The sequence below is a fragment of the Bombyx mandarina genome, chromosome 22 (genome assembly GCF_030267445.1).
Source record: "Bombyx mandarina strain Sakado chromosome 22, ASM3026744v2".
In the NCBI taxonomy this organism is placed as follows: domain Eukaryota; kingdom Metazoa; phylum Arthropoda; class Insecta; order Lepidoptera; family Bombycidae; genus Bombyx; species Bombyx mandarina.
The window spans coordinates 17840824-17856992 of record NC_143228.1 but is presented as its reverse complement, the minus strand read 5'-3'; the positions used below and the strand labels follow the sequence as shown (position 1 = coordinate 17856992).

At 35.4% G+C, this 16169-nt stretch overlaps 2 protein-coding genes across 3 annotated transcripts; both read left to right on the top strand.

Annotated features, from left to right (window-relative positions):
* Positions 1-445: 445 nt before the first annotated feature.
* Positions 446-5873, top strand: Or-29 (olfactory receptor 29). Of its 2 annotated transcripts, XM_089737105.1 has the most exons (5): positions 465-1323; positions 3808-3904; positions 4178-4282; positions 4995-5150; positions 5691-5873. In XM_089737105.1, the coding sequence occupies exons 1-5, from the start codon at positions 1082-1084 to the stop codon at positions 5733-5735; spliced, it is 645 nt and encodes a 214-aa protein (XP_089593231.1). In that variant the 5' UTR covers positions 465-1081; the 3' UTR covers positions 5736-5873. The 2 variants fall into 2 exon arrangements, with proteins under 2 accessions (XP_089593232.1, XP_089593231.1); XM_089737106.1 differs by lacking the exon at positions 4178-4282 and having other exon boundaries at positions 446-1323.
* Positions 5874-6892: 1019 nt separating this feature from the next.
* On the top strand, positions 6893-15242 carry LOC149500411 (uncharacterized). Its single transcript, XM_089737104.1, has 4 exons — positions 6893-7422; positions 8060-8170; positions 8761-8946; positions 9099-15242. The coding sequence occupies exons 1-4, from the start codon at positions 7204-7206 to the stop codon at positions 9762-9764; spliced, it is 1182 nt and encodes a 393-aa protein (XP_089593230.1). The 5' UTR covers positions 6893-7203; the 3' UTR covers positions 9765-15242.
* Positions 15243-16169: the final 927 nt, after the last annotated feature.

The window sequence follows — 16169 nt, the reverse complement described above, 5'->3', positions numbered from 1 at the left end:
ACTAAAATAGCCTACAAATCATTGGCATTGCAGTATAAAGAATAATAAAAATATTCAAACTTAAATTAGAAGAAGAGTACCAACGTCACCGAGCTCAATGAATAGATTTGTAAATATAAAAGTGAATGGTAGAAAAAACAAATTCTGACTATTTCATAATGTCTAGAAATCAGTACTTTTGTGCATTTAGTTCACTTTACTTGAACGTCTTAATTTTAAAGTAGAGTAGGTAGGTACCATTTTACAAAAAAATACTGTATACACCATTGACACTGGTTCATTTTATTTGGTCGAAATTTAGTTTATTGAATAATTAATGTAGCTACTACAGCTAGTAACGGTTCTGAAGAAAAAAAAACAATATGTCATTATAATTATATTTAAAAATGTATGGAAACATTTCACAGTCTCTTCGAAATAGATGTTCACCCTCAAATATATGTACATTTTGATTTGTTTAGCAGGGGTTGAGTAGCGACTCCGCTGTAGTATAAATAGCTGTTGAATAAAATTTTAACATCATTCAGGTAGATTTTTAAGCTGGAAACATGTTCGATTTTCTCCAAAACTTGGAAGACTCAGAAAGACCTTTACTCGGTCCTAACTTTTGGCTCATAAATAAAACTGGTCTTCTCTTACCTACAACTAATTTTGGAAAGTTGGCTTACATTTTGGTTCACGAGATCGTAACCTTTTTTGTTGTAACGCAATATGTTGAGTTGTACGTGATTAGATCGGATTTAGATTTGGTTTTGACAAACTTGAAGATATCGATGCTGAGCATCGTTTGTATAGTGAAGGTGAACACGTTTGTATTCTGGCAAACGAGCTGGCGGGAAGTCCTGGAATACGTAAACGAAGCTGACAAATTCGAACGAAACCAGACAGACGAAACGAGGGGAAAGATAATTGAAACTTACACCAAGTACTGCCGACGTCTCACCTACTTCTATTGGAGTTTGGTATTCACTACTTTTCTAACCACAACTAATACTCCTCTAATGAGATATTGGTCGTCACCCATTTTCGAGAAAATCTACGTAATGGTACTGAAGATTTTCCTCATATATTCAGTTCTTGGATGCCTTTTGACAAGAATCATTCACCAGGCAGCTATTGTACGATTATCTGGCATGTTCTTCTGTGTGCATACGGAGCCGCGATCATGGCGGCATATGATACATGCATCGTAGTAATCATGGTATTTTTTGGGAAAAAATTGGATCTGTTCCGAGAACGCTGTAAGAAAATGCTCGCTAATGATTTGTATAATCATGCATTCGTTATTGGTCAGCTACACGATATTCACGTTCAGCTTATAAAGTAAGTAATAACATTATGCAGTCTTAGAATAAAATTAACTGCCACATACTTTTCATGATACCTGCCAATGAAGGGAAGCCTAACAATTCAGTTAGATACCTACCAACACTTATAGGTTTTTAGTCATTCATTTCTTTCATAGATTTTTTCACCTTTGGCGGAAAAGTACTTTTTCAAGTAAAATCATCGGGACCGCCGCCACAGACCAAATTTCAAATTTCGCAGTTTTTTTTTCCGCATTATTCAAAGATACAGTTATAATTATAGTAGGTAGTTTTTAATCATGAGATCTATACCGTGTTTGGTATCAATCTCTTTACGTATAGGTAAATATAAATTTGACATTCGGTTCCAAGACATTGTTGGATGAACTTGAATTACAGAAAACATTCGAGCCACAAAACGTATTAACAGCACCCAAACCCCGAAACAGTACATGAAATATTGTGTCTAACCAGAAATCGAACTCTGACTCCGTCAGGGTCATTACACCAACAAAAGGTTTATCTTAATAGATAGCCCCGAAAAATTGTAAACGACTATTAAGTCGTTTTATAAGGCCGTTTTATAATGTCGTAGATATATGTAGGTATAGGTATACGATAGTCTACTCGAAGCGAATCTTCAAATTTAAGTATGAGGAACACAAATCGGGACATACGTTACGAATAGGATATTTATCGTTTGTTGGAATGTGTTAACTCAAAATATTTAGCGTCTATTTCATTTAATATTTCGAGAGGGAGGAAGATTAAAAAATATATATTGCTAGCAGAGGTGGATCAAAAATATTCTTGAGAAATACATAAATTAGAAATAGTTTCACTCGTAAACTGATTATCAATATTAAATGATTTTTTTTATTGCCCTTGTAGGCAGACGAGCATACGGCCCACCTGATGGTGAGTGGTTACCGTCGCCCATGGATTTCAGCAATGCCAGGGGCAGAGCCAAGCCGCTGCCTACCGCTTAATACTCTCCACAAGCCTCGTTTGGTAAAACGGGGCAATGCAAGAAAAATAGCAATAGCATCCAACTTTTACTAAGAAATCAAATGGTTATATTCAGTGAAACTTAATAAAGCTTAACTTAATGAACCTCATCTGAACATTGAACAGATATCGATATCATCATATTTTAAACAATTACGGAGATTATATTTTATTACACTTTACTCCGATTATCGGGATGATCTATTTTAAGGTTAATCTTCATTACATTTTACTTATGACAAGGATAACGAACCAAATAGGGAGAAGCCTTCTTAAAAGAAATTGCAACTTCGTGAGATGTCACGTAATGTCGTAACATCACATTGAAGTTGGTAGTTTAACGTCGTAGTTAGTAATACCAAATCGCCAAACAAATAAACCGCTTTACCCATTTAGAATTAGTTAAGTACGATAAACATTATTAGATTCCAGGATCTAAGCTTTATATAAATTAATAAGCTATCTTACTACTTCTCTTTTTACTGATGGTAGGACCTCTTGTGAGTCCGCACGGGTAGGTACCACCACCTTACCTATTTCTGCCGTGAAGCAGTAATGTGTTTCGGTTTGAAGGGTGGGGTAGCCGTTGTAACTATACTTGAGACCTTAGAACTTATATCTCAAGGTGGGTGGCGCATTTACGTTGTAGATGTCTATGGGCTCCAGTAACCACTTAACACCAGGTGGGTTGTGAGCACGTCCACCCATCTAAACAATAAAAAAAAATCGTTATTTAGGTATTAAACCATACAACATTTATATTTTAAAATATTTTACTACGTAATTTACCGCTTATATTTGTTTTTTAACATTATCAAAATATAATACATTTCGCTCTTCTATCTTTGACTTGATTCAATCTCACCTACTTAAATTAGAACAGCACAGTACATTTTGATCATTTCTTCTACTAAAACTAAAGTGGTATAGAAATAAAATGATTACAGTGAAGCACAAATTATGTACTTAATATGGTAGATAATAATTTGGAATACTTAGCGATCTATTAATACAATAAAAATTAGGAACCTATTTTAAGTTAAGAGAAAAGCTGTGATTTGTATCTGAAATCTTTTATGGTGCTCTTTTAAAAATTACCTAAAACAACTCGAGCTACACAAGTGTTCGTAGCCTGGTGAATTATGTACAAATATGAACTGCATTTATACAATATTACAAGTTTAAATTATTACGTATTTCAAATTATTTATTAAATTACTACGTATCAATTTAAAAAATACGTACTATTGTTTATGGAAGGATTTAATAGAGATCCTTGAAGAAAATTTAGAGAAATTAGTTCTCAATCAATGAAAAATGTGGTAAAAATGAAAATTCAAAAACATTTAACGAATTATCGTGTCGATAAAATTAATGTTCTCAAGCACTAAACGTCCGCGTTCTGATGAAGCAACTGCTCAAACGAATTTGAACTTTATAGGAACAAAATAATAATTAGCCGTTGAACACTTTTTTACTGTTTATGTTACAGACAGTCAAGGCTTTTCAATTCACTGCTCTCACCGGTAATGTTCTTGTACATATTAATGTGTTCTTTGATGCTCTGTGCCAGTGCGTATCAACTTACAGTAAGTGGGTTCTTGATTATTTGAATTATTTTTTACTTTCGCACGTCTCACCAATGCTGTTTTCACGTTGGATCAGATAATCTTACATGAAAAATACTGGCTAGCAGTTATAGTGTAGTAGTGTGCCTAACATTTCCCTCGCATCCAATTGCCATCAATGAAACATCGCGATTTGCCAATCAGCTCCGTAAAAGAGCTGTGAATGACTCAATGGTAAAATGAAACGACTCGATAACTGTCACGCTGATAATAAATTAATTTATAATTTTATAGTCAGCAACGAGTACAGCTCAGAAGTTATTGATGGCAGAATATTTGATATTCGGCATCGCTCAACTGTTCGTATTCTGCTGGCACAGTAATGACGTTTTATTCAAGGTAAGGAACTATTCTTCTATAGCCCGGCCACTGAAAAGCATGCGTCTGTAATCGAATGTGAACTGTGTTACTTAGGTACATAGACCTATATAATAGTTACCAACTTAGAAGTTTATTTGACGCACTCATAGACCTAAACTTCAGTGGACGCACTAAATAAATCAATTTATTTAGGCAAAGGCACGCTATCATTCTTTTCAAATTAAATCGTTCGCATCATTTCGGCGGTCTTAAATCAACGAACTAATTTATTTTTAAATCACAACAGTAGCCGGAAAACCTTGTATGGTATCTTGTTTGTTCCAATATTGTGATTGTTGTAGTAGTAGTATTCTTGCCAAATTTCTTTACTAACTCTCGCCTTATACCAGTAGTAAGAGTATTGTCTGTTGTTTTTGTACGACATTGTGACTGACGCCACCACCATCAGCTACATATTCTGGCTATCAAAGAGGTTCGTATGATTGGACCAAACCTTATTCACCAAATGTCTCACTAACTGTAATGTCATTTTATATATATTATATTTCATCCCATAACATCTCATCTCATCTGACTACATTTAATTTCATCCCAGTTGATTAATGTCTAAAATAATCCTCTTCATTTCAAAAATAAGAATGTAAATTAAAATAAGACATGACCTAAAAGTCATCATTACCAGGTTATAAAATCCCTTAAAAACAAGGAGTATTATGTTGTAATTATTCAGAATGCGAATGTGTCTCTCGGCCCGTACGAAAGCAACTGGTGGTCGAGCAGCCCGCGCGTCAGAGCGGACGTGCTGCTCTTGTGCGGACAACTTCGCGTCAGACATGTCTTCACGGCGGGACCTTTCGCGGACCTGACACTTTCAACTTTCATCAAGGTACTTATAGCGTGTTTCGTGCCATTAGCAACTCGCAAAAGCGGGTTTGAGTAAGGTACCACGCCAAAACATTTAGTACTAAGTACTTAGTACTTATAATCACTAATATTTACTAATCCTGTGCCTTTTATACTCTCCTGATGAATCACTAGACCTTACGTCTAGAGAATTTTTGTGTGGTTGCCGCTGAGCAGAATAGCACCACTTACATTATTTATATAATAATATATGATGCGATATATTTAAGGGAACGGCCTGGCAGGCAGTATACTAAATTGACAGCACACCGTACAGTGCTCGCAGTGCAAGCCGAAAATGTGGTAGTTTACGGCGCTGTTTTTAAAATCTTGCCACTTGCTAGTTGCTACTATCGCGCCATCTTAATTGGCATCCTTTGAGCAGACACTTTTTAATATACTGAAATGGGGCTCCTTACATTTAATCTCCATATTTAAAACTAACAACATTTATGAATATGGGTAATATATTGAATTAAATAGAGACGTAGGTAAAATTGTTAATAAAACTATTTTATTTCAGATCCTGAAGGGAGCCTACAGCTATTACACTTTATTAAGAAAATAAACGTCTACTTAACTATAGTGACAGAGCACTCAAAATCAAGAAACATTTAAATTTTAATAGATTTGTACAATTGACATAAGTACCTAGTGTGTACCAAATGTTTAAATTTAATTAATATATTATACTATTAGCACAATATGTTTAGTTTCTTTCATACATACCTACCCATGCAACATTAACTATTGTTAACAATATTAAAATAATTGCAAGCCCTTTTCACGGACATAATGATAGGCAGCGGCTTGGCTCGGTCCCTGGCATTGGTGACATCAATGAGAGACTTATCATCAGGAGGGTCTTATGCTCGTCTGCCTACAAAGACAATAAAAAAACATGATGAGCATGTATTTAATATTAAGTTATCGTCCCTTAGTTCAATTATAGATAAATATGGTATGCTTTATGTTTATTAAATCATCATGCCTATTTCTAGTTCTTTGGAAGGCCAGGCAGGATAGCTATTCTCTTCTAATTGAGATTTTCATTCGTGTACAATTCAAGTAATTGGACGTCTTGCAGTTAGTAAAAATATTACGTCACATAGATAGAAAGAGGTCACGCTAATAAAGCTTAATAAAGTTCAGAAAACAATTCGTCACATGTGAATCGAATTCGAAAGTTGTAGCACCTAATCTTATCCCTGTCTATTAATTTGTAAATAAGCAAGGACTTATTTAGGTGTCTAATTAATGAAAAAACTCTTCAGAATAGACTTTATAAGTCTATTAAATTAGTTTTGGTGTTAATCTAATTATTTGGTTGGTAAAAGTTTATTAACTCTTCTTAGGTTTTTTCTGGTAACCTGATTCGAACAATCAAATCGTGTGAGTATAATGACGCGAGGAATGTAGATCTTTCCGATAACCTTTAATAATTAGAATCGGTACATTAGTATCTGAAGACAGCGTCAGAACGTTTTTTCAAAAAAGCGGCATGACACAATTAGTAGGTAACGAACAGTTTATTCCTCACACCACAGATCATAGGATGAAACTTGCTGTGATTAAATGCACTGCGTTCGCAGACTGATTTTATGAGAGGTTTGTCATATTATGTAATAATATATAAAATATACCTACTTCCAAATTTTTTGTGAAAATAAAAGATAGACGTATGATATGATGTCTTAGCCTGTCCTAAATTAGAAAACTAACATAACATTACTGTCAAAATTGTCAAACTTGTGCTGAACTTTCTCTTTCACGAATAAATACGATTCTTTTGATAATTTTCTTTACACTTCGAAGTTTGAATTAAAACATTTATATTTGTATACGTTTAAAGCAAATAAACAGTTTTCTTTAAACCATCGAGTGATCGAGTGCAGTAAAAACTTGGTACATTTCAATCAAACCCGGGTAGAGTTCAATAAACTCTGATGTCGGGCAGACTGTAGAAATGTCAGCGATTGGTTTTCTGTTTATAATACCGTAAATAACTGTGCGTACCAGTCGCTGTGGGTGTTGCTATGGATAGTCAGAGTCCACCGGAAAGGACATCGCCGGTACAGTATGTCAGGAACTCGAGGGCTTTTAGACAGTTCAAAAACCCTCCTCAACCTCACATGTGTATACAAGACTCGGTAAAAGATTCTGCTGAAAAACTGTATATCAATGTGCTGGGATGGCAGAAGATCGCCAATCCAAAGCAATATTCGGATCCTATACCACTGTATGGGGGTATGCAGGTACATATTTTATTAAATTTAAGAAACATATTATTTATTTTCCAATGAGCGATATGATGCCGAAAAACCATTTTCTTTAAATTGATTCTTTAGAATTTACAACTAAGAAATGTTATCAAAAGCATTAGGCAGGCTTATTAATGTAATTTAACTAGTAGGCAATACATCTCACTCCTTTGTTAAAAAATAGTTAAAATTTTATTAGAAATAAAGTTAATTATAAAATTGCTGATATGGGGTAAGGTATAAACATACCATAAACTTTTTTGTAAAAATATTTTTGTTCATATTTACTGCTGTTATTAGATTTACTGTGTAGATAGAATAGACAGAAGTTAAAAAGAGTTTGAAAAAGGTTTTGAAAATTACCTGCATCTGTAGTATCAAAACTATTATTGAGATTCTAATAAGTTATTATAAATTTATTATACAAACAAATATGGAAAATAACATTTACCTTCTAAGTTAAACACTGATAATATTAAAATCATGAGTAACAAGCACTGCCATCTTGTCTTCATAACTTATATACATAGTAATCTACATTAAAACAAACACAGACAAGATTATGTAAGTGATAATATTAAAGAAGCCATTTTAATGTCTAAAAGCATTTATTGTAAATCTTAAATTGTAGGTGCCACAAAACTTTGCCATGAACAACAACAAGCCGCCATTGCTTGTTTTTGCTGTAATGGTGAACCCTGATATTTTGAAGGCAAATGGAAAGAATGCAGCAAGTCCAAGTGTAAGTCTCACAATATGAACAAATAAAGATCCATTAAAAATACTACTATACTCAAAGAGATGGAGATAGAATTTATAGTAGCCCGTACTCTTTATCTCAATCAAGATGATAAGAAAAGTACCTGAATCTAGTGAAATGTAAACTTAAAAAGCTAAATTATGACCTTTAATGAGACCCTTTTATGGTTTAAACACCAAATTTTTTATTTATGACACAATTTATAAGGTTTAAAATATGTTTTACTGTAGAAGTGAACTAAGAAAAGATTAAGAAACAGAAAAGCTATTAAAATGTTGAACATACATTAGACAACTTACCATACTAGAAGAGGTTTTATACGACAAAGGAAAGATCTTCCACTGAGCAGGTCATATTGAGTGGTAGACTGAGTTTGAATGTTATTGTTCAGAACTTGTATATGTGTAAGCTTATCTTGAAAATGTTGTAAGCAAAATTTAGGCATCTGTTAAATATCTTGTGTTCTGTGATAACTACCGTCACACCCTGTCTAGTAAGTTGGTGGTACCATGTGGACGATGAAACCGTTTATTATATTAAAATCACAACAAAACCGTATTTGGTGTTTCCAGGACAGAGAAGCACTAGTTAGTCTTCTTTGCGATTTTGTAGAAGCAATGAATCCTGGGCTTCTCTTAGCTCGCAACCCAATTATATTAAAGGATCGAGACCTTGCTGGAGAACTGAAAGATGTGTGGATTGCCGTACAAAACAAAAGGGAGAGAGAGAAAGGGGTAAATCAGGATGTTATGTACAAAGTATGTTCTACTCTTCTATTTTGTTTCTTTGCTTTGAAAATGTGTTTTTAATTTTTGTTTAGGTTCTTAGAATATTTCTATTCAATGTTCATAAAATCGTGATAATAATCCATGAACCTAAAATTCATTCAACATAAATTTTGTATTTACAGGTATATGATATTGACGGAATTGGCGTTGAAGATATTGACGATGACAAACTACGAAATCACCTTCAAGACAATGGCTCGCCCAGCAAAGGAATGAACGACAAGAAAAATCCAGTGAAATCTTCTAAACAGATTCTCTTAAATGCCGGTCAAAAATCTGAATTTGACTCGGGCATGAACAACTATCAACTTAATCAAAATGTTAGGGATAATCGAAGTGGAAGCAGTGCAGATACTACATACTGCACTCCGGTCTGTGGTCAAATAGTTTCCAGTAGGGAAAACCACAACCAAATCAATGAGATACAACAAAAGTTTTCCACAAATGAAATCAAACCCTCCAGCTCATTTCGAAAAGACTGGAATCCTGTACATGGCAAAACAACAGAAGGTTGGGATGAGTTTTCTAAACGCAATGTATCTTTAAAAGAAGACAAAAAGAAAAGTAAAACAGAAAAGAAAAACAGTAAACCTCATTATAATTTCTTTCCATTCTTTGACAATAAATCAAGTGAATCAGCTGTCGCGGATGGCCTGGACGCTGGTAGACAGTTAAATGAAGACAGTAGTAAAGTTATTTTAGACCCAATGCAGAAATTAGTTCTGCATTCGACTGATAATCGAATATGTGATAATACGGCAAACGCCCTCAGTTCTATTAGCTCATAAATGTAGCTTTGTACAAATTGACATCGGTAAGTTGTTTGAATGTTATTGATATGAGGTATTGTGGTGCGAGGTAAAAATTTTATTTCAAAATATTTTACACATTCATTACTTAAATCAAATGTATACACTTTTAACCATACTTTGGAAATTTTGGACTTCTAATTAATAATCATGGTTGTCACACTCAGTGACCTCTAGACAACGGTTGAAGTTAGCTATATAGAATATTACAGGTTCATGGTTAAGATAAGTCAGAGTTGTTGTGGTGGCAGTGGTGGGTGACGATGACCACCGGTTCGTCACCGAGACCGCCAACCGATTTCTGCCAAGAGACTTCTCATTCGTAATTAGATTATTGAGTATTTTCGATTTAGATTCTATGCGAGATCAAATAATACGTTATGGGTCCATAGTCCATATGTCGCGCCACTTTCATCAGACACGGTCTACTAATTTGATTTGTGTGATTTAAACTAGTCGTTTTATTAATTACCGTTGACACGAACAACATTTGCTCTTGAAACCAGAGTTTTTAGATAAATTTAATATTAAATATATGTAGCTCTCAGCTAAATTATACCTAAGGGCCTGGGCACATCACTTTTTTTAAACGCGCCGTCGACGCGCGTTCGTAGCGATACAGACGCGATACGCACGCAAGTCAGACGCAGCCTGTAGACCTTTGCACACCTGTATAATTTCAAATACGCGTTTGAATCGATACAGACGTGCATTAGCATCACGTTTGTATCGATACAAACGACAAGAAACCATTCCGTGGGATAAAAACGCGCCGTCGACACGCGTTTGTAGCGATACAGACGCGATGCTAACGCGCGTTTGTATCGCTACACATGCGCGTTAGCATCGCGTTTGAATTGATACAGACGACAACAAACCGCTCTGTAAAAGCGGGCTTAAAAAACGTGGTGTGCACAGGCCCTAACTAAAATCAAATTATACAAATTTTAAATGTTCACAGCTCTGACAACTTAAACAAATTGTCATGAGTTTTCCTTGCTTAAATTAAACAACACTTCGTTTCAATTAAACTTAAATAGGGATGTAGACTTTTTACTATAATATTTTTTATTAAAAAGTTCTAAAACAAAATGACGAGTCGTCAGTCGCCGCCATTATCGTGCGAGCGAGATGGCGAGTCGCCTCTTTTATTTCAATGCTACATGATCAGTGTGCTTAGTGCGAGTTTTTTAACGTTCTCGATAGCGTAAAAGTTAGCCCAATTTTGTATGCAGTTGGAACAGCGCCCCTAGCGGCAAACGTAGGCAAACTGGGATTCCATACAAATATGAGCTAACTTTTACGCTATCGAGAACGTTAAAAAACTCGCACTAAGCACACAGATGTGTAATAATAACCTCTGGCCAATAAAAAGAAATACTGTTTATCATTCAATATATAAATGGCCAAAATACTTTACTAATACTTTTGGCCAAAAATATAAATGCTATTTACACATTATGAAGATGTGTTCATAAGCACTAATTTAAATGGGAATCTCGCAAAATTAGATTAAATTGCTTACAATCATTTTATTTTTCTTGAGTTCATTATGTTCTCGAATTCCTTAAAATAATCGAATATTAGAATTTTTCCTTTTCTAAAATTATAATTTACAATATTGTAGGCTCATTAATATTATATAACAAATGAGCAGAAAACTTTTAATTTCGGTTTCAAAAACAATAACGGATCGTATTGCACAACTTGCTGAGAACAAAATTGAATTGAGTTATGAGTTGGATCCTGCAGGCTACTGTCGCTTCCTCAGCCTGTATGCCGAGGACAGCAGACAAACTACTTCTTGATAAATAGAGAATAGGTTTTTTGCAACGATTTGGGGTCCAATGTACACATATAGGCTTCTATAAATGTTCCGTAACATAATCGAACAGAAACCGGTCCCATTACTACGCGACATGCTCCCCTGAGCAGGGTCTCCCTAGTGCTGGGAAGACCTGTCGACTGGACGCGTCGAGGAGACGTGTCGTAGTAGATTTGTCAACTCTGAGATATAAGAATGTTTTTACTACATAAAATAAAACGAACAGCGTACAAGCCAAACGAACTGTTCATTACCTGCGAAGCGCCCGGACGGACCATTGTCAAAAGCCATTGCTCAATCAGCAAGTCACATTCACGTTATGATTCTCAAAGACGTTAAAAAACCTAAAATTTGCGTTATGTGATCTTTTTATTATTTTTATTCTTTATTAGAGCCATAGTTATGTGATCATTCAAATAAGAAACAAATATAAACTTGATAGGAATTAATAAGATAAACAACACGATTCGAAATTGAAAACATCCTCATTGACCGGTATATACCTATTTTAGATTCAGGGATGGGATGCTTGGCGAAGCTGGGGCTGGGGGAGGCCAGCAGTGGAGGTCTGTAAGCTGAAATATAGAATAATACGTAAATTTGCAATTTATTTTGGAATATTGACCACCGTTATTCTAGTACTAAATTGTCAGTCCTCCTCCTTGCGTCGTATTCCTCACCGCTTTGTATCACCGTCGCAAGTACGATCTTTCTCCATCTATTCTTGTCTCTGTCTCGGTGCTGTGGAGGGCGTTGTGAAACGTGGAATCAAGAGCGGTGCGGATCTGGTCGGACCAACGTATTGGGCTGCGCCCCCAAGCTCTTTTTCCTCACAATTGTCAGTACTATAATTAAATTTAATTTCACCATATACCCACAGAGTATTATCATCTACACATAACTGATAAGTTGCCATTCAAATTATCTCATTAAGAACAACAAATTAAATACAAAATCAAAAATGCTCTTATTCAGGTCCTGGAGCAAAAGACAAAATATAAAATTGGCATAAGTAATTTATGTATTCTTGTTATAATATAATAATTACCCAACCAGTGCCAGTGTTCTTTATAATAATTTAAACTAGCCACATAGTATACCTACCTATTAAAATTTAATAAAAATTCATAGCTGACATCCACTGCCGATTTTATTTGAGTGATGATGCTGATGACGTGGTCTTACTGGGCCTTCGGCGTCACAGAGGTACTACACCTCGAATAAACTAAATATGAGCCAATCGTTTCACGTCATCAAAACCAAACTGGTTAGGTTAAAAACCGACAGATAAAAAAAATATTCAATGATTTTTAACCAAAAACTACGATCTCCTCTTTACGATCACAGTAGGTCTTCAATTCGAATATAAAATTTTAAATAAACTGTAATAAAATAAATAGTAAGGTTTTACATGTTTATAAATATTGTTAAATAAATAAACAACTTTAGGAATTTGTATTTTTTTACGCAACTTCGATTACAGTAATACGTTAAGGACACAAAGTATGACGGCGGTAGTGACGCACTCCCGGCCGCAGCCGCGGGGCGCGTGACAGTGACACTGTCACGTTGTAGCACTATTGACCTCCCGGAGTGAGGGACAACAATATATATACCTACCTACATAATTTGCCTTAAAAGATTATATAAATAGTACATAATTTTGTAATAGTGGCAGATTTTTTTAACGAATATATCTTAAAAATTTAGTACTGATGTATTGTAGATTTTTATAAAAGTCATGTAGTTAGCGTAAATCGTTAGTTGGTCTAGTAATCATTCCGCGGGATCCGAGGTCCGAGTCCCGACCGGAGTTAAATCTCTTTATTAAATGTATTTGTGACTCGTGATCAGTGTGCTTATTACGAGTTTTTTAACATCTAGATCGCGTAAAAGTTAACTCAAATTTGTATGCAGTTGGAACAGCGCCCCTAGCGGCAAACGTAGTGGCGTTGTTCCAACTGCATACAAATTTGAGGTAACTAGAAGTTAAAAAACTCGCACTAAGCACACTGCGCTTACTTGTTGATATCCCGTAGGTGTGTTTCCAGCACCCGTAACAAGAGATAACAGAGATGATTTTTTTGCAATGAACGCTTTTTTACATTGTTTTTTGAATAGTATGTAATTCAGTCTTTAATTTTTGTAAAGGCGTTATGTATAGGTGAACATATTTTAAAATATTACTGCTTACATTTTTAAATATCAAATTATTTATATTATATATGAATGCTATTTATATCAGAATTGATTTCATACATAACTTTTGTAAGATTTCACCGTCATCTTTAAACCTAACTTCATCAAAAAACCTTTCAATAAAATTACCATTATTTAAACCCATTAAATAACCCATTATTTACTGAGAATTATTTGGACTTTACGGAGGAACTTATGTGATTATTATATTTTCCATATATGTATTCCATTTTCGGAGACCTGTACTCTTCCATAAATATTAAATACCAAATATGACGTCATTACACATTTCAGCCCTTAAAAACTAGCGTAGTAAATTCACAAAATTAAACACAATTCAAACGAAACACAAACGAACACAAACTTAAAGTACACCCACAACTACCCAAGTATTCTATTTAACCAATGTTACTAGCGGGATGTAACCCGCATTTGCATATATTATAGAATATTGTGCATCATGATGTAACAGCACTTTAAATTTAAAATCAGTCAGCCAGTGCTAACCGTTGTCAAATATAAAAAAATTAAATAGTCATTGTATTAATAGCTGCATGTTATACAAAATTTCAGGAAATAGTTAAATGTGTGATACATCACTCTAATTACGAACTGAATGCCACTAGTAACACTGGATAAGCGCTACCTAATAATGTTATTATTAGAACCAAGTATTTTTGCATTTATTGGAAAGTTTTACAATTTTTTCGAAGTGCTGCATTAGATTTTTAATGTCGTAATTTAATTAATTAAAACTTAGCTAGACTTGCATGTATTCATTGTTTTGAATAATGATTTGTGGTTTTTCTATGTAATCGATATAAATAATAAACGAGTTAATGTTCCTTTTTATAATTTTTAAACAATATTATTTTATAATTTGATAGTTAAGTTTTTAAATATTTTCTTTAGATTGTATGATTTTTTTAATTCGGCAAAGCATTTGACATTTAAAAACGTTATGTTTGCAATTAATGATGGACTAGTCTCTGATGAATATTACAGCACAGTAATATGAGGGTACTCAAAGATTTTTAATGTTTTTTAAATTTAATTCTATCTAAATCAGCTTTACTCAAGAAATTTTAAATAAGAATTAAAAAACACTATTTTACATTTTGATGTAATCATATTATTTATAATTTTGTATCAAATAGTAGTATGCAACACAGCAAATATAAGTGTAAGGTGCAGAGCGTCAGATGCGCTATGCTTACCCTGGACAGGTGAATGTTCTGACGGGCTCTTAGCAGCGGTGCCCAGAGTAAATTGAACTCAACCTATAACAACTGAAGCTCTTAAAATAGCAGCTATAAAGTAACCTTACTGTGTTGTGTACTTAATTAATAAAATCGATGTAATTATTTTTAAAAGTAAATAACAGATCTCTCGTTTACAGTATTTAAAATTAAACGTTGTTTACAAGACTGGTATTTGTAGTTTTATTTCTGTTTATTTAAAAGACAATAACTTGCGAAATTGTTCTAACTAACTGTAGGTGTATAGTATGTTTTGGCTATTTGTTAAAGTAAACTGTACTGGTTTTAGTTGTGTCAACGTCCCGCGATACTATACGAGGACGTTATCCACGGACTGAACCTCGGCACGCGCCTCGAGACGTGGGGTCGAAAAAGCTTTATATGGCACAACGACGGCAGTAGTGCCGAGCACAACGCGCGTTACTGTTTCCGACGGGACGCAACATCGGTCCGTTCGGACTTTGGACTCACAACACACCTTGCCTCTAGTGAAGTGAGTACCGATTGGCGATGGCAGTACGCTCATCGAGCCAGTCGACACCGAAATCGAACGTAGAGCTTCTCTGACCCCTCGGTCGCGTTCCTTCATTCCCCCATTGAAGTTAAAGAAGCAATTGAAACTTAAACCGACGAAAGGCACCCTTTTTTTTTTTATCGGGCCGGGGTCCAAACCTCCTACGAGGTCCCCGCGCCTAGGGGGCGCGCGGGGTATGTGAGACTCAACGATCTGCAGGTGTTGAGAGCAGATCGCGGGCCCAAGGATTTTAGGGCCCACCCACTAAACGACTCCCCTGCACTCTTACACCCGACGTCCGATCTCCGTCCGGGGTCAGAACACGGTCAGAGTAGGGGGGTTCCCGCGGTCAACACTACAACCAGACAAGCGGCGCCACCCCGAGGACGCCCGACCGACGGGTCGTCGAGGCGATAGTCGACGACCGACGACGTCGGTCTCCGCGGTACGGCGGCCCTGCCAGGCCGCCCAGGCGATGCCGCTGGTGTTCCGGGATACCCCGCTGGGCCAGAACCAGCCTGCCGGGTCGGAACGCGATACACCGCCGACCGGGTTGCTCTTCCACAGTATGTTCGGCGACGACAGCG

Bases quoted from the DNA above. Each gene is read 5' to 3' on its own strand.
- LOC149500411 (XM_089737104.1), top strand. From the start codon at position 7,204: ATGGATAGTCAGAGTCCACCGGAAAGGACATCGCCGGTACAGTATGTC. The intron at 7,423-8,059 runs GTACATATTTTA...CTTAAATTGTAG, and splicing joins CACTGTATGGGGGTATGCAG to GTGCCACAAAACTTTGCCAT. The intron at 8,171-8,760 runs GTAAGTCTCACA...TGGTGTTTCCAG, and splicing joins AGAATGCAGCAAGTCCAAGT to GACAGAGAAGCACTAGTTAG.
- Or-29 (XM_089737105.1), top strand. From the start codon at position 1,082: ATGCCTTTTGACAAGAATCATTCACCAGGCAGCTATTGTACGATTATC. The intron at 3,905-4,177 runs GTAAGTGGGTTC...ATAATTTTATAG, and splicing joins CCAGTGCGTATCAACTTACA to TCAGCAACGAGTACAGCTCA. The intron at 5,151-5,690 runs GTACTTATAGCG...ATTTTATTTCAG, and splicing joins CACTTTCAACTTTCATCAAG to ATCCTGAAGGGAGCCTACAG.